Source organism: Osmerus eperlanus, chromosome 20 (genome assembly GCF_963692335.1).
Source record: "Osmerus eperlanus chromosome 20, fOsmEpe2.1, whole genome shotgun sequence".
Lineage (NCBI taxonomy): Eukaryota > Metazoa > Chordata > Actinopteri > Osmeriformes > Osmeridae > Osmerus > Osmerus eperlanus.
In genome coordinates, this window is record NC_085037.1 from 3,054,209 (window position 1) to 3,082,178 (window position 27,970).

The 27,970-nt window shown below is 45.6% G+C and overlaps 4 protein-coding genes and 1 long non-coding RNA gene across 5 annotated transcripts; 1 reads left to right on the forward strand and 4 right to left on the reverse strand.

The window, feature by feature from the left end:
- Positions 1-3,902: 3,902 nt before the first annotated feature.
- LOC134040540 (E3 ubiquitin-protein ligase TRIM39-like) lies at positions 3,903-6,565 on the reverse strand. The gene is made up of 2 exons (XM_062486475.1): positions 6,454-6,565; positions 3,903-6,210 (listed from the first exon to the last, which is right to left on the reverse strand). The coding sequence occupies exon 2, from the start codon at positions 6,206-6,208 to the stop codon at positions 4,577-4,579; it is 1,632 nt and encodes a 543-aa protein (XP_062342459.1). The 5' UTR covers positions 6,209-6,210; positions 6,454-6,565; the 3' UTR covers positions 3,903-4,576.
- Positions 6,566-8,599: 2,034 nt separating this feature from the next.
- On the forward strand, positions 8,600-9,699 carry LOC134040632 (uncharacterized). Its single transcript, XR_009932899.1, has 3 exons — positions 8,600-8,810; positions 9,037-9,124; positions 9,498-9,699. It is a non-coding gene; the product is annotated as an uncharacterized LOC134040632 (long non-coding RNA).
- A 630-nt stretch (positions 9,700-10,329) lies between these two features.
- LOC134006850 (E3 ubiquitin-protein ligase TRIM39-like) lies at positions 10,330-13,480 on the reverse strand. Its single transcript, XM_062445927.1, has 2 exons — positions 13,369-13,480; positions 10,330-13,125 (listed from the first exon to the last, which is right to left on the reverse strand). Exon 2 carries the CDS (start codon positions 13,121-13,123, stop codon positions 11,492-11,494), a length of 1,632 nt encoding a protein of 543 aa, XP_062301911.1. The 5' UTR covers positions 13,124-13,125; positions 13,369-13,480; the 3' UTR covers positions 10,330-11,491.
- A 4,041-nt stretch (positions 13,481-17,521) lies between these two features.
- On the reverse strand, positions 17,522-20,669 carry LOC134006855 (E3 ubiquitin-protein ligase TRIM39-like). Its single transcript, XM_062445935.1, has 2 exons — positions 20,558-20,669; positions 17,522-20,314 (listed from the first exon to the last, which is right to left on the reverse strand). The coding sequence occupies exon 2, from the start codon at positions 20,310-20,312 to the stop codon at positions 18,681-18,683; it is 1,632 nt and encodes a 543-aa protein (XP_062301919.1). The 5' UTR covers positions 20,313-20,314; positions 20,558-20,669; the 3' UTR covers positions 17,522-18,680.
- A 5,098-nt stretch (positions 20,670-25,767) lies between these two features.
- LOC134006901 (E3 ubiquitin-protein ligase TRIM39-like) lies at positions 25,768-27,673 on the reverse strand. The gene has a single exon (XM_062446016.1). It carries the CDS (start codon positions 27,501-27,503, stop codon positions 25,836-25,838), a length of 1,668 nt encoding a protein of 555 aa, XP_062302000.1. The 5' UTR covers positions 27,504-27,673; the 3' UTR covers positions 25,768-25,835.
- Positions 27,674-27,970: the final 297 nt, after the last annotated feature.

The window sequence follows — 27,970 nt, forward strand, 5'->3', positions numbered from 1 at the left end:
AGGTAGCTAGCACAACATGCTAGCAGACAAACTTTGTAGCACAATGGCGTATGATGTTTTTGTCTCCTTGTGGGCCGGCCGCAATGAATCTTTCTTAAACTTGTTCGAGCAAACCCCGCTACAACCGACTGACTGTGCAATGCTTGATAGATTAATATTACTGACAGCCCCCCACCCTTGACCCTATGCAGTTTGCATACCGGTAAACAGGTCTACAGACGATGCCATCGCCCTGACAACGCTCTCTCCCACCTGGACAAAGGGAATACGTATGTGAGGATGCTGTACATCTCAGCATTCAACACCATCATCCCCTCCAGACTTGTCTCCAAGCTTGTGGACCTGGGACTAAGCACCTCCCTCTTCAAGTGGATCTTCCACTTCCTGAATGGGAGGCCACAGGTGGTGAGAATCGGTGAACGCACCTCATCCACACTGATCACCAACACAGGCACCCCCCAGGGCTGTGTGCTCAGCCCTCTCCTGTTCTCCTTGTTCACTCACAACTGTGCGGCAAAGCACAGCTCCAACCTCCTTGTTAAGTTTGCTGACGACACAACCATTGTGGGCCTCATCTCTGACAGTGACGAGTCAGCCTACAGAGAGGAGATTGATACCCTGACATCATGGTGTCAGGACAATGACATCTCTTAATAACCTCAGGAGGAGGAGCATGCACCTCTACACATCAACGGATCCGATGTGGAAAAGGTCAGCTGCTTCAGGTTCTTCGGGGTGAACATCAGCAATGATCTCACCTGGTCTGCTCACATGGACAAGGTGGTCAAAGCGGCCCGGAAACACCTCTTCTTCTTGAGGAGACTGAAGAAGTTTGGCATGGACACAGTCATCCTCACTAACTTTACAGATGCACCATAGAGAGCATACTGACTGGTTGCATCACAGTGTGGTATGGGAGCTGCACAGACAGGGACCACAAGGCCCTACATAGTGTGGTCAGGTCTGCTGAGTTCATAATCGGCAGGACTCTCCCAGCCCTTCAGGACACCTACCACACACGATGCCTCAGGAAAGCTGGCAGCATTCTAAGAGACTGTTACCACCCATCCTTCAGTCTTTTTACCCTGTTTCCTTCTGGCAGGCGACGCAGACTGGACTACAGTTTCTTTCCAAGGGCCATCAGGCTCCTGAATGAACATTGATATGGACACTGTCGACACTCACACTAGTCACTTTACACGCTGTCACTTCAGCTACTGGTTGCACTTTCAGCTGTTGGTGGCACAATCAGAAATATTGCACTAATTGTACCCTACTTGTCTCTAGGTTAGTATAGGTTATGAGGTTAGTATAGGATTGTGTATTATAGGTTTAGTATACTGTATTGTTTATTATTTTGTATATTTAGGAGGTTTATTATATTATATGTTAGCTTATCATAGGTGTGACCTATGATGTTTTGAGTAAGTAGGCTTGGTGTGTTATATAAAGGTGAAGGTGCAGCCGGGTTTACCTGTGAAGAAAGCCTGAGGCATCATGGGAAATGTAGTGTGAAGTGGACAGCCTAGCAGTCTGAATACCTCTCCCATGTCAGGAGACTCACCATATCTGTCTATCTAGTTGACTCTTTTTCAATGTTGTAAATTGGATAAGGTTTAATAAAATACACAATTTGTGATACAGTAAACACCTTTCCTTGAGCAGGGCTCCATCTAGTGGGCACTCCTGACCACACACTCCTACATTGCTGACAGGAAGTAAGAATAAAGCAATCATACTCACCAGTTTTCCAACACCATGACAACATGCTCACCAGTATTTGATCATCACCATGACAGCATACTCACCAGTTTCCCATCACCATGACAGCATACTCACCAGTATTTCATCATCACAACAACCACCGCAACAATATCAACACATACTGATGGACTAATAATAGATAATAGTTAATTGTCAGTGGGAGTCCTTGGCCTTATTGAAGAGGCCAGTAGTAGACGGAAAGAAACTGTTCTCGTGGCGTGAGGTTTTGGTCCTGATGGACCACAGCCTTCTGCCGGAGGGGAGTGACTGGAACAGAGTGTCCAGGGTGGGAGGAGTCGGCCACAATCTTCCTCTTTCGCCTCAGGGTCCTCGCTGATGTTCAGTTCCCACTTGAGGTCCTGGAAGAGGATAGTGCCCAGGAAGCAGAAGGACTCCACAGTGTTGACTGGGGAGTCACACAGGGTGATGGGGGTGAGTGGGGCTGTATTCTTCCACAACCATCTCCACTGTCTTAAGAGCATTGAGCTCTAAGTTGTTCTGGCTGCACCAGGTCATCAGGTTGTCAGCTTCCCACCTGTAATCAGACTCGTCCCCGTCAGAGATGAGCCCAATGATGGTGGTGTCATATGCAAACTTTAAGAGTTTGACGGATGGATGACTGGAGGTGCAGCTGTTGGTGTACAGGGAGAAGAGCAGAGGGGAAAGGACGCAGCCCTGTCGGACAGGAAGTCTGTGATCCACCTGAGTCGGGCACGTTCAGCTGGAAGGTCTCTTGGCTTGTAGTTAGTAATCTGCCTGAGCCCTCTCCAGACAGAAGCAGAGTCGTTAGCAGAGAATTGGTGTTTTAGTCTCTCTGAGTACAGCCGTTTAGCCTCTCTCACCGCCTTGCTGAACCTGTTCTTCGACTCCTTGAATCTGTCTCTATCCCCACTCCACTCCACCTCTTGCGACGCGTGGAGCGAGCCCGCTTTAGGCGTCAGCAGTCGTTGCTGCAGTAGGTTCGTCGGACAGCCAAGCCGCGGTTGTGAGTCTAGTTGCGGGCAGCGGAATCCAGCTGTTCCCTCCATCCGATCGTAAACGCGTACTTTTAGAATGAAGCTCTTTCCCCTCCATTTAGTCCCTGCTCCTTTTTAAAGGAGCCCCTGCTATTGGCCATTGGCCAACCAATCAGTGGAAGAAGTGATGAAGAGTGATGGGCTGCATCACTGTCAGCTGGGGAGTTTACTCTCCCCATCCTTGTTGTCTCCAAACACTGCATTGCACATATCATAACAACAGCACACACATGATACCATGCAATAGTCACAGCAAACAATATGAAATCACCACAACGTAAATAACCACAGCAAACAAAAACATCTCAAATCATAATCAAACCCCACTAAAATGTACTACAGAAATAGCAGACAAACATAGGCTGGCCAACTGGCATCTGTGACATTAACACCTCACATCAAACATCATATCTCAACTGTCCTCTGTCTTAGCTTTGCCTGCTGTTAGTCTTGCTGTAGTAGATGGTGTCACAAGAATAATGCACTATACACACACCCACACAAAACACAACCGTTTGTCTATGTTCACAGATGATGAGGGTTAACTATGAAGACAGTTGAGGGGGATAACAATGCCGATACTGAAGACAGTCTGTGATCTCTGTGGGTGTGTGTTTGTATGAGTTCAAGGTTGATTGTAGGAGGACATATTTTGATGATTATAGGACATATTTGTCATCAAATTATTTCAGGAATCTATTTGTTTAGGCAGAATCTATGGAAACATGTAGAATTTGAAGTATATTAAGAGCTTGTGTGTGTGTGTCTGTGTGTGTGTGTGTGTGTGTGTGTGTGTGTGTGTGTGTGTGTGTGTGTGTGTGTGTGTGTGTGTGTGTGTGTGTGTGTGTGTGTCAAATATGAGAGAGAGGGGTAGTGACTCTGTTGGTCATGAGTGAATGCAGGGGCGGTTCTAGGCACGGGCGAACCAGCCAGCCGCCCGGGGTGGCACGAAGAGAGGGGAGGCATTTTCTGGCATTTTGTGTTTGGCGCCCTCTGGTGCAGTGGAGAACCTAGCCCCGGGCGCCAAATGTGCTAGGACCGCCACTGAGTGAATGTCTAGTTGACTGACCTGTTGAGTTTGTTTGTAATGTTAAATATGTGGATTAACCTAAACAACTTAAACACACTGGCCGAAGCAGTGAGAGAAAGCAAGAGTTTATGCTCTTCAGAGCATTTCCAACTTGAACAGAACTAGTGTGAACCTGAAACACAACTGTGTGTTTGTACATTGGCCCTGAATACAGGCATCATGTTGGAGGTTTTCTAAACTAAACAGACATTCTCAAAGGTGATTTGTGATTTTCACTGATTGTGGTAGTGTACAAAATAGTTTTTTTAAAGGATTGAATGAGGTTTTATATCAATTTATTGCATTTGAGGTCATTTGATTTCATTTGTTCACTGGTACATTTAGGTGACATCTCATTGCCATATTTCATAAAACCTATTATTACTGGATTCTGGACAGGATTTCCTGGTTTAAGATGATTATTTACTATATTTATTTGCCTTTATTTGATACAGACCATGAAAGAGTGACAGGAAAGGTAGTCAGAAAGAGAGAAAAGCAGGAAATGACCCAGGCTGGACTTGAACCCTGAGTCAAGGCCTCAGTCTGAGGTTCATGCTCTACCCTGTGAGCCACCAGGGGAGCACTGCCCCTGTAGTAAGAGTTTTTATAAATGTTTGAAAATCTAAATTACTTTATCTCCAGCATACTCACAACAGTTTTGTTCAGAATAATATTTTGTAATCACATTTTCTTTTGAACTCCAGAATTTCCACATCTTTATTTTTCACTGTGTGACATGAGTGATGATCAGAGGGGCAGAGTTTTTAACTCCATCATTCAGACAGGGACTGAAGAGTGGATAGAGTTTCTCAGTGAAGGTGCAGCCAGTGAAAGAGTAGATATGAGACCTGGCCTCCACATCATAAAAGGAGACCAGACCCTCCTCATAGTCCACAAACACCCCCACCTTCTGGGGCTTCTGTCTCAGGGAGAGTGGGACAGGGGGGTCAGCCAGAGCCCAGTACTCATCTCCATTCCTCAGAAATACAGTCCAGTATCCATTGTTAGGACTCGCTCTGATCTTCCCCTTCCTGTTGATGGACTCTCTGGCCACTCCCAGATCCCACTTAGTCTTCCCCTCAACCTGCACCTCATAGTAGAACCTCCCTGTGGAGAAGCCCTGCTTTCCCAGGACATTGCCACAACGATCAAACCTCTCTGGGTTGTCAGGGAGATCCTGCCTTATGTCTCCACATCTCACTTGTTTCCCATCCTCAGACAGGATGAGATTAGGATGTGCTGTATCAGGGTCCAGAGTCAAATCCACTGCATACTGCTGAATCCTCTTCAGCTTGACTTCAGGCAGCTTCTCCATCTCTTTATTGAGTGTCTCCTGCAGCTGAGACACAGCTTTCCTCACTGCCCCCACACTCAGACCACTGTGGACACTGATCTCAGACCAGTCCTTGGTGTGTGGAGGGGTGCTCAGGGATGGGAAGCTCTGGAGCAGGTGGAGGTGGTCCTCAGTGTGTGAGAGCTGCTCCAGCTCAGTGCTTCTCCTCTTCAGCTCAGTGATCTCCTGCTCCAGATCTTGAATCAACCCTTCAGCCTGTTTCTCTGCTGCTTTCTGCTTCTCCTCCATCACCTCAATGAGCTCAGCCTGGCTTCTCTCAATGGAGCGCACCAGAGCAGTGAAGACCTGAACACTGTCTGATATCTCTCTCTCTGCATCTCTCTTGCTGGTCTCTACTGAGAGTTTGATCTCTTGAACCTTCTCCAGTCTCTCCTGGATCATCTGCTGCATGTCTCCCTCTGTCTTCTTCATCTGAGTCTTCCTCTCTTCACACTCCTCCTCTAGAGGAACGGTATCATGGGTCTTGTGGTCCGTCTCAGTGCAGAACCGACACACACACGTCTGGTCAGTCCTACAGAACAGCTCCAGGGGTCTCTCATGCTTCTGACACATCCTGTCCTCCAGGTTCTCCACAGGGTCGATCAACTTGTGTTTCTTCAAGGCTGCAACTCTCTGATGAGGCTCCAGGTGAGTCTCACAGTAAGAGGCCAGACACACCAAACAGGACTTCAGGGCCTTGAGCTTGGTACCTGTACAGTAGTCACATGACACTTCAGGTTTAGTAGGACGCAGTTCTGGACTGATGGTAGCTTTCACTGGCTCTGACTTCCTGAACTGAGCAGCCATCTCAGAGATGAAAGTGTTGACATAGAGATCTGGTCTCTTATCAAAAGTCATTTTACACATGGGACATTGACACAGGTCACTGTTGTCCCAGTACTTGGTGATACAGGCCTTGCAGAAGTTGTGTCCACATAGAATAGAGACAGGATCAGTGAACACATCCAGACAGATAGAACACTGGAACTGATCTTCAGACAGGAGACTGCTGCAGGAAGCCATTTCTAGAATAAGACCAGAAGTTAAATTATGAATCTTGTGAACCTATGAACAAAACTATAATGTTATATTGTTGAAAATGTACTTTCATTAAATAAGCAATAGCATAGACAGATATAGTACAATACAGAATTACTTCATATAGAAGAGTATAGTTCTATAGTATTTCGAACGTCAGAGTCAAGCAACAGTCTCAATTTACTTTTCACATCATCATTGGATACACCTGATTGATTCTCTGCTCTCACCTGTAGGTACTTATGTTGTTTTCTATGATCTCTGTGTATAATATAACCAAATCACTGTCTACCTAAACTAAGTAGAAAGTTTTTTCGAGAGTTTAGAATCACTTTAGTTTCGTTTCAGTGAAATAACGATAAGAGGCTCCTCCCCTCCCAGTCCTCTGTCCTGAACCAAGTTAACCCTTTCATGACTGAATTCTATCTAGCAAGTCAGCTGACTTGGGGTTTTATTACTTTGAAGTAAGTGAATGGGAGAGAGATAAAGAGATAGAAACAGAAAAATAAAAAAATTGTGTGTGATGAGGGAAGAATGACAGAGAGACATGTTCAATGGAAGTTATGTGAATATAAGTGTGTGTGTATGGTGTGTTTATGTGTGTGTGTGTGTGCAGAGTGAGCATGCGTATATTACTACATTTCAGTCAAGATACTCTTGTACTGAATTAATCGGGCAGAGCTGGTTCATGCAAGAGACTCAGAGACCTTAGCGCGTCACTAGCATCTCGTCATATTACGCAGTCGGGGCACGCCTTCTTAGCTGGGCGGGCTATTTAAACAGGGTATCACTGCAATCTGCATTGCTAGTGCGACACAGCATGTTCTCTGTTTCAATCTGCTGCCTCCGCCTCCCCGGCCTCCACCCTTGGTTCTGTGTTCCTGTCGTAGGGGGAAAGCGTTGACTGCTCTCTGCTCGGATGTCGAGACGGTGTCTCCGTTGGGTGCGGCAGGGATCCGCTGCGAGTAGAACCATTATGCCAAATCATGTATTGTATCGTGTGTAATAAAGTATTAAGTAATCACTACTACTGAGTCCGCCTGCCTGAACCATGTGTTGCAATGGAATACTGTAGATTTGTCACTGGCAAATGTTCTATATATATGGAAAACATGGTGCCTTGGAGCAGCTATAGCATAGCACAATCTTAGCACATCAAACTTTGTCTTTAGACTTTTTTAACATGCAAAGTCAAAAGGCTTCACAGAGCATTAACAACATCCTGTAGTGATGGTGAAGGGTGGCAGCAACAGCACAATATGCAGGAACACAGTAACACATGATGTGTGAGCATGTGTGTTCAGGTCTGTGAAGGCATGCAGTATTCAAGTCCTCTAAGGGGGAAGCCACGATTTATGAAGCACCATAAAAACCTTAGTGGTCATTGCACCTTTCAAGTTTCCTACAATACAACTGGTGCCTGAACCCCACCTGAACCCTGTACTCTGTCTGTACTGCAGGACTGTACATCACTAAACCAATCACTCAGTAAATCACTACACTCTGTACGTCACTCATAGACAACTGGAGAGAGTCTGACATCCACACAAACCTCCCCTGACTGGATGTTCCCCTCTTTGTCACATACAGAGCACACACTTACATATTCATTCTCTGAGGTCCATCACACAATGCACACTGGTAACATGAAGTCAGCTACCACACAAGCATTGTCTTTATTTGTGAGAAATGAAGGTGGATGTTTGACAGTGAAATGAACACTCCAGCACTGATCTAGCAGCCTGGTTTGAGTCACCTGCAGCTTGTTGAGATCTCTCCTTGCTGCTGCTGACCATGTGACTGGGCAGAACTCCAGGTGAGGTCAGACCAGTGACTGGACCACCTGGAGCTGATCTGAGGTGTCACACACAGAACATGTTCTCATCCTGGTCATACCTGTTCCCATGTTACAGTCTATGTGTTGAGATAGAAGCTTGTCCAGTGTAATGCCTAATCATTTGACTTGATTCATGTTCCACTGACATCTAACTACACAGTTAACAAGTGTACAGAATTATGTATGTGTTCATGTAAGGGGACATTTAGTGGTGAAAGCCTAACATGACAAGTAACCTCTACTGAGTGTTTGATTGTTATCTAGACTGACTGAATGAACTGAGTTTGACCGTGGTCTTTGTGTGTTCCAGAATGACACACTGACCTCAGTGTCTTGACCCTTCCTCTTTTACCTCTGCTACCCTGACCCCAGCAGTAACGGGGCACGGCACATCATCACCGGCTCATTGGCTGAACTCCTGCCGAAGGTGTGTGTGATTTGTTTCTCACTAGAGATAAGTCTAAACTGTGTAAGTGCTGTAAATCTGTGTATATGTGTGTGTGTCTCTGTGTCTGTATATGTATGTGTGTGTGTGTGTGTGTGTGTGTGTGTGTGTGTGTGTGTGTGTGTGTGTGTGTGTGTGTGTGTGTGTGTGTATGTATGTGTGTGTGTATGTGTGTGTGCAGGGTGAGATCCTCTTAAGGTGCTGCAGAGTATGAGGAGAGACAAGACTGTCATGGTCCTGGTCATCCTCAGCACCAGTGATACTATACTGTCATGGAGGACCACAAAGAGGTGACACATCAGCAGGTGTAGTTCCCTCCTCTCTCTCCTGCTACTGGAGCTGCTTGTTCACTCTCTCTCTCTGGCCAAACAAGAGACAATGTTCCTTTGCCTCAGGTTTAAATATCAGTGTATTTACTATTTCAAACATGTTCAAATAATAAACTGCTGTGGATCACACACTCTCTCTCACCCCTCCTCTCTTTCTCTCATTCTCTCTCCCCCTCTCTCTTCCTCCCTCTCTCCTTGTCAGATCGCTCAGCAGTCGGAGGGGATCTGTTTGCACGTGATCAGTCTGGTGTTACAGAGACAAGTTTCTACATCCAACAAAATGTTTTCAAGTCAATACTTGAACAATCTTAAAACAGTAAAACGTCCGTAGATAGAGGCTACATTGGTCATTTCATTTTCTGTGGCGTCTCTGACATGGTAAATTGTTGTAGGTGAACCTTGGACGATTTGGCTTGAAAAGAGGTTGAACTTCGTTTGATAAGTTTGAGAACTACAGGTTCAGCATATTTACAACAGTTTGGGGTTTAGGTATAAAAGGGGAGCACTTAATAAAACAACATCAATATTTTTTCCTGATACATAAAATAATAGACCCGCCAACATGAACAGATACTCTTGAGTTGGTTTAGAAAGACCAACTCAAGAGTATATTACTCACCACCTACAAAGCCCTAAACAACCTGGCCCCTCCATACCTTCCAGACCTCCTCCCCCTCCACGCCCCAACCCGTTGCCTCAGGTCTGCCGGCACCAACACTCTGAAGACCATCAGGACTAAGCACCGGACCTGGGGTGACAGGGCCTTCTCAGCTGCTGCACCCTCCCTCTGGAACGCCCTCCCATCCACATCCAACAGGCTCCCACCATTGCATCTTTTAAACAAACCCTCAAAACTCACCTCTTCAAACTCGCCTTCACCTGCTAACTCCTGCTCCCTACCCTCCACTACAGGACTCATTCGCAGAGTTTTCTTTTTCTGTTTGTCTGTTTTGTTTGATCCTCTGTCTCTTATATCTTTGCTGTTGTATTGTTTGTTTATCGTCGCACATGTAAAGCATCTTTGAGTACTCAGAAAAGCGCTATAGAAATATAAATTATTATTATTATACAGATGATCTGCCTGTTTCATTTCACTCGAGAGAAAGCTAGTGTCTGCAGAACCTGTTTACGTTAAACAGACCACTTTTGCCCTTTAGAACATCACACATTAACAAATAAGTTACAAATCTTGACCACAGCTGGACTACTCCATTACCACCCCAAATAAGTGTGTGTGTGTTCATGTTTGCATGTGCATTGTTTACACGTGTTCACAATACATGCAATCATTCCATGTGCCAAAGCCGCAGAGGAAGGTGTTTGTATATCATATAACATTTAGACAGTGACACGTGTCCGTGTGTGTGCATGTGTGTGTTTGTGTCTGTTTGAGTCTGTGTGACAATGAGGGAGAAAAAAAGAGATCCTGCTCTTTGTCTCCATCTCTCACTTGTTCCCCATCCTCAGACAGGATGGGATTTTCTTCTAATGCTGTAAATTGGATAAAGTTTAATAAAATACATAATTTCATATACAGTAAACACCATTCATAGTGGTTGTGTTAAGCAACGTTCTGACCAGTAAGTTAGTCTTCCTCCAGCCGTCGTAAAGAGAGCTTTACAAAAGTGCATAGGTCAATCATAAACAACGAGATAGCCCCAAAACATTGCGGGCGGCCAAAGCATGGAGCATACATTGTGATAAGCAAATAAGTGCCAATAGGAAGAAACATGAGAGCATGTAGTTAAACAAATTACAATTAAACAACATGAACCTCAAAAGTGCAAGAGTGTACCTGTAGGAAAGCAAGCAATAATAGTATATTTCACAGCGAGTACAAGAAGTTAAATCAGTTACAACTAACTAACAAGTGCAACAAGTGCCTCAATAAGTGTCATTGTGTTCCTGGAGGAAATAAACTAACATCTGCTCCACAAATCTTTCCCGGAACAAGTGCGTCTTTAGCCTTTTCTTGAAGGTGGGGAGACAGTCAGTGTCTCTGATGGAGGTGGGGAGGTGATTCCACCATTGGGAGGCCAGACAGGAGAAGAGCTTGGGTTGGGACCGGGCGCTCTTGAGAGGTGGGACCACCAGACGGTTGTCAGAAGAAGACCGTAGGTGGCGGGTGGGGGTGTAAGGCTGGAGGAGAGACTGGATGTAGGCAGGTGCAGTCCCGTTCACCGCTCGGAAGGTCAGTACCAGGGTCTTGAATCGGATACGGGCCGTGATGGGTAGCCAGTGGAGGGAGATAAGGAGCGGGGTACCATGGGAGCGTCTGGGTAGATTGAAGACCAGGCGGGCTGCTGCGTTCTGAATCCTCTGGAGAGGGCGGGTTGCGCATGCTGGGAGACCGGCGAGACGCGAGCTCCAGTAATATAACTTGGCCAGTTGAGTGAAAGTGTCAGGAAAGGTACTAAGAAAGAGAGAAAAGCAGGAAATGTCCCAGGCTGGACTGGAACATCAAGTCAAGGCCTCAGTCTGAGGTTCATGCTCTACCCTGTGAGCCACCAGGGGAGCACTGCCCCTGTATAAAGAGTTTTTATAAATGTTTGAAAATCTAAATGACTTTGTCTCCAGCATACTCACAACAGTTTTGTTCAGATTCATATTTTGTAATCACATTTCTTTTGAACTCCAGCATTTCCACATCTTTTTTTTCACTGTGTGACAGGAGTGATGATCAGAGGGGCAGAGTTTTTACCTCCATCATTCAGACAGGGACTGAAGAGTGGATAGAGTTTCTCAGTGAAGGTGCAGCCAGTGAAAGAGTAGATATGAGACCTGGCCTCCACATCATAAAAGGAGACCAGACCCTCCTCATAGTCCACAAACACTCCCACCTTCTGGGGCTTCTGTCTCAGGGAGAGGAGGACAGGGGAGTCAGCCGGAGCCCAGTACTCATCTCCATTCCTCAGAAATACAGTCCAGTATCCATTGTCAGGACTCAACGTGATCGCTCCCTTCCTGTTGATGGACTCTCTGGCCACTCCCAGATACCACCTAGTCTTCCCCTCAACCTGCACCTCATAGTAGAACCTCCCTGAGGAGAAGCCCTGCTTTCCCAGGACATTGCCACAACGATCAAACCTCTCTGGGTTGTCAGGGAGATCCTGCCTTATGTCTCCATCTCTCACTTGTTTCCCATCCTCAGACAGGATGAGATTAGGATGTGCTGTATCAGGGTCCAGAGTCAAATCCACTGCATACTGCTGAATCCTCTTCAGCTTGACTTCAGGCAGCTTCTCCATCTCTTTATTGAGTGTCTCCTGCAGCTGAGACACAGCTTTCCTCACTGCCCCCACACTCAGACCACTGTGGACACTGATCTCAGACCAGTCCTTGGTGTGTGGAGGGGTGCTCAGGGATGGGAAGCTCTGCAGCAGGTGGAGGTGGTCCTCAGTGTGTGAGAGCTGCTCCAGCTCAGTGCTTCTCCTCTTCAGCTCAGTGATCTCCTGCTCCAGATCTTGAATCAACCCTTCAGCCTGTTTCTCTGCTGCTTTCTGCTTCTCCTCCATCACCTCAATGAGCTCAGCCTGGCTTCTCTCAATGGAGCGCACCAGAGCAGTGAAGACCTGAACACTGTCTGATATCTCTCTCTCTGCATCTCTCTTGCTGGTCTCTACTAAGAGTTTGATCTCCTGAACCTTCTTAGATCTTTCTTCAATCATCTGCTTCATCTCAGCCATCATCTTCCACAGATCATTCTTTTTTGGTCTGAACTCTTCCTCTAAAGTGACAGTGTCATGGGTCTTATGTTCTGTTCTCATGCACATGAGACACACACACGTCTGGTCAGTCCTACAGAACATCTCCAGGGGTCTCTCATGCTTCTGACACATCCTGTCCTCCAGGTTCTCCACAGGGTCGATCAACTTGTGTTTCTTCAAGGCTGCAACTCTCTGATGAGGCTCCAGGTGAGTCTCACAGTAAGAGGCCAGACACACCAAACAGGACTTCAGGGCCTTGAGCTTGGTACCTGTACAGTAGTCACATGACACTTCAGGTTTAGTAGGACGCAGTTCTGGACTGATGGTAGCTTTCACTGGCTCTGACTTCCTGAACTGAGCAGCCATCTCAGAGATGAAAGTGTTGACATAGAGATCTGGTCTCTTATCAAAAGTCATTTTACACATGGGACATTGACACAGGTCACTGTTGTCCCAGTACTTGGTGATACAGGCCTTGCAGAAGTTGTGTCCACATAGAATAGAGACAGGATCAGTGAACACATCCAGACAGATAGAACACTGGAACTGATCTTCAGACAGGAGACTGCTGCAGGAAGCCATTTCTAGAATAAGACCAGAAGTTAAATTATGAATCTTGTGAACCTATGAACAAAACTATAATGTTATATTGTTGAAAATGTACTTTCATTAAATAAGCAATAGCATAGACAGATATAGTACAATACAGAATTACTTCATATAGAAGAGTATAGTTCTATAGTATTTCGAACGTCAGAGTCAAGCAACAGTCTCAATTTACTTTTCACATCATCATTGGATACACCTGATTGATTCTCTGCTCTCACCTGTAGGTACTTATGTTGTTTTCTATGATCTCTGTGTATAATATAACCAAATCACTGTCTACCTAAACTAAGTAGAAAGTTTTTTCGAGAGTTTAGAATCACTTTAGTTTCGTTTCAGTGAAATAACGATAAGAGGCTCCTCCCCTCCCAGTCCTCTGTCCTGAACCAAGTTAACCCTTTCATGACTGAATTCTATCTAGCAAGTCAGCTGACTTGGGGTTTTATTACTTTGAAGTAAGTGAATGGGAGAGAGATAAAGAGATAGAAACAGAAAAATAAAAAAATTGTGTGTGATGAGGGAAGAATGACAGAGAGACATGTTCAATGGAAGTTATGTGAATATAAGTGTGTGTGTATGGTGTGTTTATGTGTGTGTGTGTGTGCAGAGTGAGCATGCGTATATTACTACATTTCAGTCAAGATACTCTTGTACTGAATTAATCGGGCGGAGCTGGTTCATGCAAGAGACTCAGAGACCTTAGCGCGTCACTAGCATCTCGTCATATTACGCAGTCGGGGCACGCCTTCTTAGCTGGGCGGGCTATTTAAACAGGGTATCACTGCAATCTGCATTGCTAGTGCGACACAGCATGTTCTCTGTTTCAATCTGCTGCCTCCGCCTCCCCGGCCTCCACCCTTGGTTCTGTGTTCCTGTCGTAGGGGGAAAGCGTTGACTGCTCTCTGCTCGGATGTCGAGACGGTGTCTCCGTTGGGTGCGGCAGGGATCCGCTGCGAGTAGAACCATTATGCCAAATCATGTATTGTATCGTGTGTAATAAAGTATCAAGTAATCACTACTACTGAGTCCGCCTGCCTGAACCATGTGTTGCAATGGAATACTGTAGATTTGTCACTGGCAAATGTTCTATATATATGGAAAACATGGTGCCTTGGAGCAGCTATAGCATAGCACAATCTTAGCACATCAAACTTTGTCTTTAGACTTTTTTAACATGCAAAGTCAAAAGGCTTCACAGAGCATTAACAACATCCTGTAGTGATGGTGAAGGGTGGCAGCAACAGCACAATATGCAGGAACACAGTAACACATGATGTGTGAGCATGTGTGTTCAGGTCTGTGGAGGCATGCAGTATTCAAGTCCTCTAAGGGGGAAGCCACGATTTATGAAGCACCATAAAAACCTTAGTGGTCATTGCACCTTTCAAGTTTCCTACAATACAACTGGTGCCTGAACCCCACCTGAACCCTGTACTCTGTCTGTACTGCAGGACTGTACATCACTAAACCAATCACCCAGTAAATCACTACACTCTGTACGTCACTCATAGACAACTGGAGAGAGTCTGACATCCACACAAACCTCCCCTGACTGGATGTTCCCCTCTTTGTCACATACAGAGCACACACTTACATATTCATTCTCTGAGGTCCATCACACAATGCACACTGGTAACATGAAGTCAGCTACCACACAAGCATTGTCTTTATTTGTGAGAAATGAAGGTGGATGTTTGACAGTGAAATGAACACTCCAGCACTGATCTAGCAGCCTGGTTTGAGTCACCTGCAGCTTGTTGAGATCTCTCCTTGCTGCTGCTGACCATGTGACTGGGCAGAACTCCAGGTGAGGTCAGACCAGTGACTGGACCACCTGGAGCTGATCTGAGGTGTCACACACAGAACATGTTCTCATCCTGGTCATACCTGTTCCCATGTTACAGTCTATGTGTTGAGATAGAAGCTTGTCCAGTGTAATACCCAATCATTTGACTTGATTCATGTTCCACTGACATCTAACTACACAGTTAACCAGTGTACAGAATAATGTATATGTTGATGTAAGGGGACATCTAGTGGTGAAAGCCTAACATGACAAGTAACCTCTACTGAGTGTTTGATTGTTATCTAGACTGACTGAATGAACTGAGTTTGACCGTGGTCTTTGTGTGTTCCAGAATGACACACTGACCTCAGTGTCTTGACCCTTCCTCTTTTACCTCTGCTACCCTGACCCCAGCAGTAACGGGGCACGGCACATCATCACCGGCTCATTGGCTGAACTCCTGCCGAAGGTGTGTGTGATTTGTTTCTCACTAGAGATAAGTCTAAACTGTGTAAGTGCTGTAAATCTGTGTATATGTGTGTGTGTCTCTGTGTCTGTATATGTATATGTATGTGTGTGTGTGTGTGTGTGTGTGTGTGTGTGTGTGTGTGTGTGTGTGTGTGTGTGTGTGTGTGTGTGTGTGTGTGTGTGTATGTATGTGTGTGTGTATGTGTGTGTGCAGGGTGAGATCCTCTTAACCCTTGTGTTATCTTCGGGTCGTTCTGACCCATCAGTCATTGTGACCCACCGTAGTATTGCGACAACTTTACCGCATACAAAAACAAAGTGAAGCATTTTCTTTTAACCATTGGGCTGTCTCAGACCCCCCACATTGCGAAGGTTAAAAGAAAATTATTTTTATTTGTTTTTGTATTGGGTAAAATTGGGTAAACACAACGATGGTTCGTTATGAACCTTTGGGTCATGTGATCCGAAGGCAGCACGAGGGTTAAGGTGCTGCAGAGTATGAGGAGAGACAAGACTGTCATGGTCCTGGTCATCCTCAGCACCAGTGATACTATACTGTCATGGAGGACCACAAAGAGGTGACACATCAGTAGGTGTAGTTCCCTCCTCTCTCTCCTGCTACTGGAGCTGCTTGTTCACTCTCTCTCTCTCTGGCCAAACAAGAGACAATGTTCCTTTGCCTCAGGTTTAAATATCAGTGTATTTACTATTTCAAACATGTTCAAATAATAAACTGCTGTGGATCACACACTCTCTCTCACCCCTCCTCTCTCTCTCTCATTCTCTCTCCCCCTCTCTCTTCCTCCCTCTCTCCTTGTCAGATCGCTCAGCAGTCGGAGGGGATCTGTTTGCACGTGATCAGTCTGGTGTTACAGAGACAAGTTTCTACATCCAACAAAATGTTTTCAAGTCAATACTTGAACAATCTTAAAACAGTAAAACGTCCGTAGATAGAGGCTACATTGGTCATTTCATTTTCTGTGGCGTCTCTGACATGGTAGATTGTTGTAGGTGAACCTTGGACGATTTGGCTTGAAAAGAGGTTGAACTTCGTTTGATAAGTTTGAGAACTACAGGTTCAGCATATTTACAACAGTTTGGGGTTTAGGTATAAAAGGGGAGCACTTAATAAAACAACATCAATATTTGTTCCTGATACATAAAATAATAGACCCGCCAACATGAACAGATACTCTTGAGTTGGTTTAGAAAGACCAACTCAAGAGTATATTACTCACCACCTACAAAGCCCTAAACAACCTGGCCCCTCCATACCTTCCAGACCTCCTCCCCCTCCACGCCCCAACCCGTTGCCTCAGGTCTGCCGGCACCAACACTTTGAAGACCATCAGGACTAAGCACCGGACCTGGGGTGACAGGGCCTTCTCAGCTGCTGCACCCTCCCTCTGGAACGCCCTCCCATCCACATCCAACAGGCTCCCACCATTGCATCTTTTAAACAAACCCTCAAAACTCACCTCTTCAAACTCGCCTTCACCTGCTAACTCCTGCTCCCTACCCTCCACTACAGGACTCATTCGCAGAGTTTTCTTTTTCTGTTTGTCTGTTTTGTTTGATCCTCTGTCTCTTATATCTTTGCTGTTGTATTGTTTGTTTATCGTCGCACATGTAAAGCGTCTTTGAGTACTCAGAAAAGCGCTATAGAAATATAAATTATTATTATTATTATACAGATGATCTGCCTGTTTCATTTCACTCGAGAGAAAGCTAGTGTCTGCAGAACCTGTTTACGTTAAACAGACCACTTTTGCCCTTTAGAACATCACACATTAACAAATAAGTTACAAATCTTGACCACAGCTGGACTACTCCATTACCACCCCAAATAAGTGTGTGTGTGTTCATGTTTGCATGTGCATTGTTTACACGTGTTCACAATACATGCAATCATTCCATGTGCCAAAGCCGCAGAGGAAGGTGTTTGTATATCATATAACATTTAGACAGTGACACGTGTCCGTGTGTGCATGTGTGTGTTTGTGTCTGTTTGAGTCTGTGTGACAATGAGGGAGAAAAAAAGAGATCCTGCTCTTTGTCTCCATCTCTCACTTGTTCCCCATCCTCAGACAGGATGGGATTTTCTTCTAATGCTGTAAATTGGATAAAGTTTAATAAAATACATAATTTCATATACAGTAAACACCATTCATAGTGGTTGTGTTAAGCAACGTTCTGACCAGTAAGTTAGTCTTCCTCCAGCCGTCGTAAAGAGAGCTTTACAAAAGTGCATAGGTCAATCATAAACAACGAGATAGCCCCAAAACATTGCGGGCGGCCAAAGCATGGAGCATACATTGTGATAAGCAAATAAGTGCCAATAGGAAGAAACATGAGAGCATGTAGTTAAACAAATTACAATTAAACAACATGAACCTCAAAAGTGCAAGAGTGTACCTGTAGGAAAGCAAGCAATAATAGTATAATTCGCAGCGAGTACAAGAAGTTAAATCAGTTACAACTAACTAACAAGTGCAACAAGTGCCTCAATAAGTGTCATTGTGTTCCTGGAGGAAATAAACTAACATCTGCTCCACAAATCTTTCCCGGAACAAGTGCGTCTTTAGCCTTTTCTTGAAGGTGGGGAGACAGTCAGTGTCTCTGATGGAGGTGGGGAGGTGATTCCACCATTGGGAGGCCAGACAGGAGGAGAGCTTGGGTTGGGACCGGGCGCTCTTGAGAGGTGGGACCACCAGACGGTTGTCAGAAGAAGACCGTAGGTGGCGGGTGGGGGTGTAAGGCTGGAGGAGAGACTGGATGTAGGCAGGTGCAGTCCCGTTCACCGCTCGGAAGGTCAGTACCAGGGTCTTGAATCGGATACGGGCCGTGATGGGTAGCCAGTGGAGGGAGATAAGGAGCGGGGTACCATGGGAGCGTCTGGGTAGATTGAAGACCAGGCGGGCTGCTGCGTTCTGAATCCTCTGGAGAGGGCGGGTTGCGCATGCTGGGAGACCGGCGAGACGCGAGCTCCAGTAATATAACTTGGCCAGTTGAGTGAAAGTGTCAGGAAAGGTAGTAAGAAAGAGAGAAAAGCAGGAAATGTCCCAGGCTGGACTTGAACCCTGAGTCAAGGCCTCAGTCTGAGGTTCATGCTCTACCCTGTAAGCCACCAGGGGAGCACTGCCCCTGTATAAAGAGTTTTTATAAATGTTTGAAAATCTAAATTACTTTGTCTGCGGCAAACTCACAACAGTTTTGTTCAGATTAATATTTTGTAATAAAATTTTCATTTGAACTCCAGCATTTACACATCTTTATTTTTCAATTTGTGACAGGAGTGATGATCAGAGGGGCAGAGTTTTTACCTCCATCATTCAGACAGGGACTTAAGTATGGATATAGTTTCTCAGTGAAAGTGCAGCCAGTGAAAGAGTAGATATGAGACCAGGCCTCCACATCATAAAAGGAGACCAGACCCTCCTCATAGTCCACAAACACTCCCACCTTCTGGGGCTTCTGTCTCAGGGAGAGGAGGACAGGGGAGTCAGCCGGAGCCCAGTACTCATCTCCATTCCTCAGAAATACAGTCCAGTATCCATTGTCAGGACTCAACGTGATCGCTCCCTTCCTGTTGATGGACTCTCTGGCCACTCCCAGATACCACTTAGTCTTCCCCTCAACCTGCACCTCATAGTAGAACCTCCCTGTGGAGAAGCCCTGCTTTCCCAGGACATTGCCACAACGATCAAACCTCTCTGGGTTGTCAGGGAGATCCTGCCTTATGTCTCCACATCTCACTTGTTTCCCATCCTCAGACAGGATGAGATTAGGATGTGCTGTATCAGGGTCCAGAGTCAAATCCACTGCATACTGCTGAATCCTCTTCAGCTTGACTTCAGGCAGCTTCTCCATCTCTTTATTGAGTGTCTCCTGCAGCTGAGACACAGCTTTCCTCACTGCCCCCACACTCAGACCACTGTGGACACTGATCTCAGACCAGTCCTTGGTGTGTGGAGGGGTGCTCAGGGATGGGAAGCTCTGGAGCAGGTGGAGGTGGTCCTCAGTGTGTGAGAGCTGCTCCAGCTCAGTGCTTCTCCTCTTCAGCTCAGTGATCTCCTGCTCCAGATCTTGAATCAACCCTTCAGCCTGTTTCTCTGCTGCTTTCTGCTTCTCCTCCATCACCTCAATGAGCTCAGCCTGGCTTCTCTCAATGGAGCGCACCAGAGCAGTGAAGACCTGAACACTGTCTGATATCTCTCTCTCTGCATCTCTCTTGCTGGTCTCTACTGAGAGTTTGATCTCTTGAACCTTCTCCAGTCTCTCCTGGATCATCTGCTGCATGTCTCCCTCTGTCTTCTTCATCTGAGTCTTCCTCTCTTCACACTCCTCCTCTAGAGGAACGGTATCATGGGTCTTGTGGTCCGTCTCAGTGCAGAACCGACACACACACGTCTGGTCAGTCCTACAGAACAGCTCCAGGGGTCTCTCATGCTTCTGACACATCCTGTCCTCCAGGTTCTCCACAGGGTCGATCAACTTGTGTTTCTTCAAGGCTGCAACTCTCTGATGAGGCTCCAGGTGAGTCTCACAGTAAGAGGCCAGACACACCAAACAGGACTTCAGGGCCTTGAGCTTGGTACCTGTACAGTAGTCACATGACACTTCAGGTTTAGTAGGACGCAGTTCTGGACTGATGGTAGCTTTCACTGGCTCTGACTTCCTGAACTGAGCAGCCATCTCAGAGATGAAAGTGTTGACATAGAGATCTGGTCTCTTATCAAAAGTCATTTTACACATGGGACATTGACACAGGTCACTGTTGTCCCAGTACTTGGTGATACAGGCCTTGCAGAAGTTGTGTCCACATAGAATAGAGACAGGATCAGTGAACACATCCAGACAGATAGAACACTGGAACTGATCTTCAGACAGGAGACTGCTGCAGGAAGCCATTTCTAGAATAAGACCAGAAGTTAAATTATGAATCTTGTGAACCTATGAACAAAACTATAATGTTATATTGTTGAAAATGTACTTTCATTAAATAAGCAATAGCATAGACAGATATAGTACAATACAGAATTACTTCATATAGAAGAGTATAGTTCTATAGTATTTCGAACGTCAGAGTCAAGCAACAGTCTCAATTTACTTTTCACATCATCATTGGATACACCTGATTGATTCTCTGCTCTCACCTGTAGGTACTTATGTTGTTTTCTATGATCTCTGTGTATAATATAACCAAATCACTGTCTACCTAAACTAAGTAGAAAGTTTTTTCGAGAGTTTAGAATCACTTTAGTTTCGTTTCAGTGAAATAACGATAAGAGGCTCCTCCCCTCCCAGTCCTCTGTCCTGAACCAAGTTAACCCTTTCATGACTGAATTCTATCTAGCAAGTCAGCTGACTTGGGGTTTTATTACTTTGAAGTAAGTGAATGGGAGAGAGATAAAGAGATAGAAACAGAAAAATAAAAAAATTGTGTGTGATGAGGGAAGAATGACAGAGAGACATGTTCAATGGAAGTTATGTGAATATAAGTGTGTGTGTATGGTGTGTTTATGTGTGTGTGTGTGTGCAGAGTGAGCATGCGTATATTACTACATTTCAGTCAAGATACTCTTGTACTGAATTAATCGGGCAGAGCTGGTTCATGCAAGAGACTCAGAGACCTTAGCGCGTCACTAGCATCTCGTCATATTACGCAGTCGGGGCACGCCTTCTTAGCTGGGCGGGCTATTTAAACAGGGTATCACTGCAATCTGCATTGCTAGTGCGACACAGCATGTTCTCTGTTTCAATCTGCTGCCTCCGCCTCCCCGGCCTCCACCCTTGGTTCTGTGTTCCTGTCGTAGGGGGAAAGCGTTGACTGCTCTCTGCTCGGATGTCGAGACGGTGTCTCCGTTGGGTGCGGCAGGGATCCGCTGCGAGTAGAACCATTATGCCAAATCATGTATTGTATCGTGTGTAATAAAGTATTAAGTAATCACTACTACTGAGTCCGCCTGCCTGAACCATGTGTTGCAATGGAATACTGTAGATTTGTCACTGGCAAATGTTCTATATATATGGAAAACATGGTGCCTTGGAGCAGCTATAGCATAGCACAATCTTAGCACATCAAACTTTGTCTTTAGACTTTTTTAACATGCAAAGTCAAAAGGCTTCACAGAGCATTAACAACATCCTGTAGTGATGGTGAAGGGTGGCAGCAACAGCACAATATGCAGGAACACAGTAACACATGATGTGTGAGCATGTGTGTTCAGGTCTGTGGAGGCATGCAGTATTCAAGTCCTCTAAGGGGGAAGCCACGATTTATGAAGCACCATAAAAACCTTAGTGGTCATTGCACCTTTCAAGTTTCCTACAATACAACTGGTGCCTGAACCCCACCTGAACCCTGTACTCTGTCTGTACTGCAGGACTGTACATCACTAAACCAATCACTCAGTAAATCACTACACCCTGTACGTCACTCATAGACAACTGGAGAGAGTCTGACATCCACACAAACCTCCCCTGACTGGATGTTCCCCTCTTTGTCACATACAGAGCACACACTTACATATTCATTCTCTGAGGTCCATCACACAATGCACACTGGTAACATGAAGTCAGCTACCACACAAGCATTGTCTTTATTTGTGAGAAATGAAGGTGGATGTTTGACAGTGAAATGAACACTCCAGCACTGATCTAGCAGCCTGGTTTGAGTCACCTGCAGCTTGTTGAGATCTCTCCTTGCTGCTGCTGACCATGTGACTGGGCAGAACTCCAGGTGAGGTCAGACCAGTGACTGGACCACCTGGAGCTGATCTGAGGTGTCACACACAGAACATGTTCTCATCCTGGTCATACCTGTTCCCATGTTACAGTCTATGTGTTGAGATAGAAGCTTGTCCAGTGTAATGCCCAATCATTTGACTTGATTCATGTTCCACTGACATCTAACTACACAGTTAACAAGTGTACAGAATAATGTATGTGTTGATGTAAGGGGACATTTAGTGGTGAAAGCCTAACATGACAAGTAACCTCTACTGAGTGTTTGATTGTTATCTAGACTGACTGAATGAACTGAGTTTGACCGTGGTCTTTGTGTGTTCCAGAATGACACACTGACCTCAGTGTCTTGACCCTTCCTCTTTTACCTCTGCTACCCTGACCCCAGCAGTAACGGGGCACGGCACATCATCACCGGCTCATTGGCTGAACTCCTGCCGAAGGTGTGTGTGATTTGTTTCTCACTAGAGATAAGTCTAAACTGTGTAAGTGCTGTAAATCTGTGTATATGTGTGTGTGTCTCTGTGTCTGTATATGTATGTGTGTGTGTGTGTGTGTGTGTGTGTGTGTGTGTGTGTGTGTGTGTGTGTGTGTGTGTGTGTGTATGTATGTGTGTGTGTATGTGTGTGTGCAGGGTGAGATCCTCTTAACCCTCGTGCTGCCTTCGGGTCACATGACCCAAAGGTTCATAACGAACCATCGTTGTGTTTACCCAATTTTACCCAATACAAAAACAAATAAAAATAATTTTCTTTTAACCTTCGCAATGTGGGGGGTCTGAGACAGCCCAACGGTTAAAAGAAAATGCTTCACTTTGTTTTTGTATGCGGTAAAGTTGTCGCAATACGACGGTGGGTCACAATGACTGATGGGTCAGAACGACCCGAAGATAACACAAGGGTTAAGGTGCTGCAGAGTATGAGGAGAGACAAGACTGTCATGGTCCTGGTCATCCTCAGCACCAGTGATACTATACTGTCATGGAGGACCACAAAGAGGTGACACATCAGCAGGTGTAGTTCCCTCCTCTCTCTCCTGCTACTGGAGCTGCTTGTTCACTCTCTCTCTCTGGCCAAACAAGAGACAATGTTCCTTTGCCTCAGGTTTAAATATCAGTGTATTTACTATTTCAAACATGTTCAAATAATAAACTGCTGTGGATCACACACTCTCTCTCACCCCTCCTCTCTTTCTCTCATTCTCTCTCCCCCTCTCTCTTCCTCCCTCTCTCCTTGTCAGATCGCTCAGCAGTCGGAGGGGATCTGTTTGCACGTGATCAGTCTGGTGTTACAGAGACAAGTTTCTACATCCAACAAAATGTTTTCAAGTCAATACTTGAACAATCTTAAAACAGTAAAACGTCCGTAGATAGAGGCTACATTGGTCATTTCATTTTCTGTGGCGTCTCTGACATGGTAGATTGTTGTAGGTGAACCTTGGACGATTTGGCTTGAAAAGAGGTTGAACTTCGTTTGATAAGTTTGAGAACTACAGGTTCAGCATATTTACAACAGTTTGGGGTTTAGGTATAAAAGGGGAGCACTTAATAAAACAACATCAATATTTGTTCCTGATACATAAAATAATAGACCCGCCAACATGAACAGATACTCTTGAGTTGGTTTAGAAAGACCAACTCAAGAGTATATTACTCACCACCTACAAAGCCCTAAACAACCTGGCCCCTCCATACCTTCCAGACCTCCTCCCCCTCCACGCCCCAACCCGTTGCCTCAGGTATGCCGGCACCAACACTCTGAAGACCATCAGGACTAAGCACCGGACCTGGGGTGACAGGGCCTTCTCAGCTGCTGCACCCTCCCTCTGGAACGCCCTCCCATCCACATCCAACAGGCTCCCACCATTGCATCTTTTAAACAAACCCTCAAAACTCACCTCTTCAAACTCGCCTTCACCTGCTAACTCCTGCTCCCTACCCTCCACTACAGGACTCATTCGCAGAGTTTTCTTTTTCTGTTTGTCTGTTTTGTTTGATCCTCTGTCTCTTATATCTTTGCTGTTGTATTGTTTGTTTATCGTCGCACATGTAAAGCGTCTTTGAGTACTCAGAAAAGCGCTATAGAAATATAAATTATTATTATTATTATACAGATGATCTGCCTGTTTCATTTCACTCGAGAGAAAGCTAGTGTCTGCAGAACCTGTTTACGTTAAACAGACCACTTTTGCCCTTTAGAACATCACACATTAACAAATAAGTTACAAATCTTGACCACAGCTGGACTACTCCATTACCACCCCAAATAAGTGTGTGTGTGTTCATGTTTGCATGTGCATTGTTTACACGTGTTCACAATACATGCAATCATTCCATGTGCCAAAGCCGCAGAGGAAGGTGTTTGTATATCATATAACATTTAGACAGTGACACGTGTGTGTGTGTGCATGTGTGTGTTTGTGTCTGTGTGACAATGAGGGAGAAAAAAAGAGATCCTGCTCTTTGTCTCCATCTCTCACTTGTTCCCCATCCTCAGACAGGATGGGATTTTCTTCTAATGCTGTAAATTGGATAAAGTTTAATAAAATACATAATTTCATATACAGTAAACACCATTCATAGTGGTTGTGTTAAGCAACGTTCTGACCAGTAAGTTAGTCTTCCTCCAGCCGTCGTAAAGAGAGCTTTACAAAAGTGCATAGGTCAATCATAAACAACGAGATAGCCCCAAAACATTGCGGGCGGCCAAAGCATGGAGCATACATTGTGATAAGCAAATAAGTGCCAATAGGAAGAAACATGAGAGCATGTAGTTAAACAAATTACAATTAAACAACATGAACCTCAAAAGTGCAAGAGTGTACCTGTAGGAAAGCAAGCAATAATAGTATAATTCACAGCGAGTACAAGAAGTTAAATCAGTTACAACTAACTAACAAGTGCAACAAGTGCCTCAATAAGTGTCATTGTGTTCCTGGAGGAAATAAACTAACATCTGCTCCACAAATCTTTCCCGGAACAAGTGCGTCTTTAGCCTTTTCTTGAAGGTGGGGAGACAGTCAGTGTCTCTGATGGAGGTGGGGAGGTGATTCCACCATTGGGAGGCCAGACAGGAGAAGAGCTTGGGTTGGGACCGGGCGCTCTTGAGAGGTGGGACCACCAGACGGTTGTCAGAAGAAGACCGTAGGTGGCGGGTGGGGGTGTAAGGCTGGAGGAGAGACTGGATGTAGGCAGGTGCAGTCCCGTTCACCGCTCGGAAGGTCAGTACCAGGGTCTTGAATCGGATACGGGCCGTGATGGGTAGCCAGTGGAGGGAGATAAGGAGCGGGGTACCATTGGAGCGTCTGGGTAGATTGAAGACCAGGCGGGCTGCTGCGTTCTGAATCCTCTGGAGAGGGCGGGTTGCGCATGCTGGGAGACCGGCGAGACGCGAGCTCCAGTAATATAACTTGGCCAGTTGAGTGAAAGTGTCAGGAAAGGTAGTAAGAAAGAGAGAAAAGCAGGAAATGTCCCAGGCTGGACTTGAACCCTGAGTCAAGGCCTCAGTCTGAGGTTCATGCTCTACCCTGTAAGCCACCAGGGGAGCACTGCCCCTGTATAAAGAGTTTTTATAAATGTTTGAAAATCTAAATTACTTTGTCTGCGGCAAACTCACAACAGTTTTGTTCAGATTAATATTTTGTAATAAAATTTTCTTTTGAACTCCAGCATTTACACATCTTTATTTTTCAATTTGTGACAGGAGTGATGATCAGAGGGGCAGCATTTTTACCTCCATCATTCAGACAGGGACTGAAGTATGGATATAGTTTCTCAGTGAAAGTGCAGCCAGTGTAAGAGTAGATATGAGACCTGGCCTCCACATCATAAAAGGAGACCAGACCCTCCTCATAGTCCACAAACACCCCCACCTTCTGGGGCTTCTGTCTCAGGGAGAGTGGGACAGGGGAGTCAGCCGGAGCCCAGTACTCATCTCCATTCCTCAGCCGTACAGTCCAGCATCCATTGTTAGGACTCACTGTGATCTTCCCCTTCCTGTTGATGGACTCTCTGACCACTCCCACTGTCCACTTAGTCTTCCCCTCAACCTGCACCTCATAGTAGAACCTCCCTGTGGAGAAGCCCTGCTTTCCCAGGACACAGGAACAATGATCAAACCTCTCTGGGTTGTCAGGCAGATCCTGCCTTATGTCTCCATATCTCACTTGTTTCCCATCCTCAGACAGGATGATTTTGGGATGTGCTGTATCAGGGTCCAGAGTCAAATCCACTGCATACTGCTGAATCCTATTCAGTTCAGTGTCAGACAGCTTCTCCATCTCTTTATTGAGTGTCTCCTGCAGCTGAGACACAGCTCTCCTCACTGCCCCCACACTCAGACCACTGTGGACACTGATCTCAGACCAGTCCTTGGTGTGTGCAGGGGTGCTCAGGGATGGGAAGCTCTGCAGCAGGTGGAGGTGGTCCTCAGTGTGTGAGAGCTGCTCCAGCTCAGTGCTTCTCCTCTTCAGCTCAGTGATCTCCTGCTCCAGATCTTGAATCAACCCTTTAGCCTGTTTCTCTGCTGCTTTCTGCTTCTCCTCCATCACCTCAATGAGCTCAGCCTGGCTTCTCTCAATGGAGCGCACCAGAGCCGTGAAGACTTGAACACTGTCTGATATCTCTCTCTCTGCATCTCTCTTGCTGGTCTCTACTGAGAGTTTCATCTCCTGAACCTTCCTAGATCTTTCTTCCATCATCTGGTTCATCTCAGCCATCATCTTCCCCAGATCATTCTTTTTTGGTCTGTACTTGTCCTCTAAAGTTACAATGTCATGGGTCTTATGGTCTGTTCTCATGCACATGAGACAAACCCATGTCTGGTCAGTCCTACAGTACAGCTCCAAGGGTCTCTCATGCTTCTGACACATCCTGTCCTCCAGGTTCTCCACAGGGTCGATCAGCTTGTGTTTCTTCAAGGCTGCAACTCTCTGATGAGGCTCCAGGTGAGTCTCACAGTAAGAGGCCAGACACACCAGACAGGACTTCAGGGCCTTGAGCTTGGTACCAGTACAGATGTCACATGACACTTCTCCAGATCTGGCTGGTCGTAGGTATTGGCTGTTGGGTTTATTTTTCACTGACTTCCTGAACTGAGCAGCCATCTCAGAGATGAAAGTGTTGACACGAAGCTCAGGTCTCCTATAGAACTTCTCCTTGCACATGGGACATTGACACAGGTCACTGTTGTCCCAGTACTTGGTGATACAGGCCTTGCAGAAGTTGTGTCCACATGGAATAGAGACAGGATCAGTGAACACATCCAGACATATAGAACAGAGGAACTGATCTTCAGTCAGGAGACTGCTGCAGGAAGCCATTTCTGCACTGGAGAGAGAGATCAAAAGTGAAACCATGAAAGCTATGCTGAGTCACAGTCATTTGTTACGTGATAGTTTGAGATTTTTAATTGTTCAAGAAGCAGTGACAAATACAATTATGTTGATATTATTCACACATATGATTTACATTACTACACTGTATGCCAACCTGTTTACGGTCCTGTCACGCCTGCGAGTCAGAAACGCTGCCCCTTCCTCCCTCAGTTACTGCACACTCAATACAAAAAAATATATTTTTAGACTGCTACACATGCCATACATCATTGGAAAGCTACGCTTCTCGTGCTTGCATTTCTCCATAATCCATTTCAAGATCAAGTCGCAACAGAAAGTACAGTCAACGTCTTTGTCCGGTCACCAATATCTAAACAAAGCAAAAGCAAACAACTCTACTCACCCTAAAAGGTTCAGTGTGGTCCAGGTATGCAAAAGATACCAACAAACATGGACTGGTTACATTCCCAAAGGTCCAAACTATCTAA

Coding starts and splice junctions, on each gene's coding strand:
- LOC134006850 (XM_062445927.1), bottom strand. CDS start 13,123: ATGGCTTCCTGCAGCAGTCTCCTGTCTGAAGATCAGTTCCAGTGTTCT.
- LOC134040540 (XM_062486475.1), bottom strand. CDS start 6,208: ATGGCTTCCTGCAGCAGTCTCCTGTCTGAAGATCAGTTCCAGTGTTCT.
- LOC134006855 (XM_062445935.1), bottom strand. CDS start 20,312: ATGGCTTCCTGCAGCAGTCTCCTGTCTGAAGATCAGTTCCAGTGTTCT.
- LOC134006901 (XM_062446016.1), bottom strand. CDS start 27,503: ATGGTTTCACTTTTGATCTCTCTCTCCAGTGCAGAAATGGCTTCCTGC.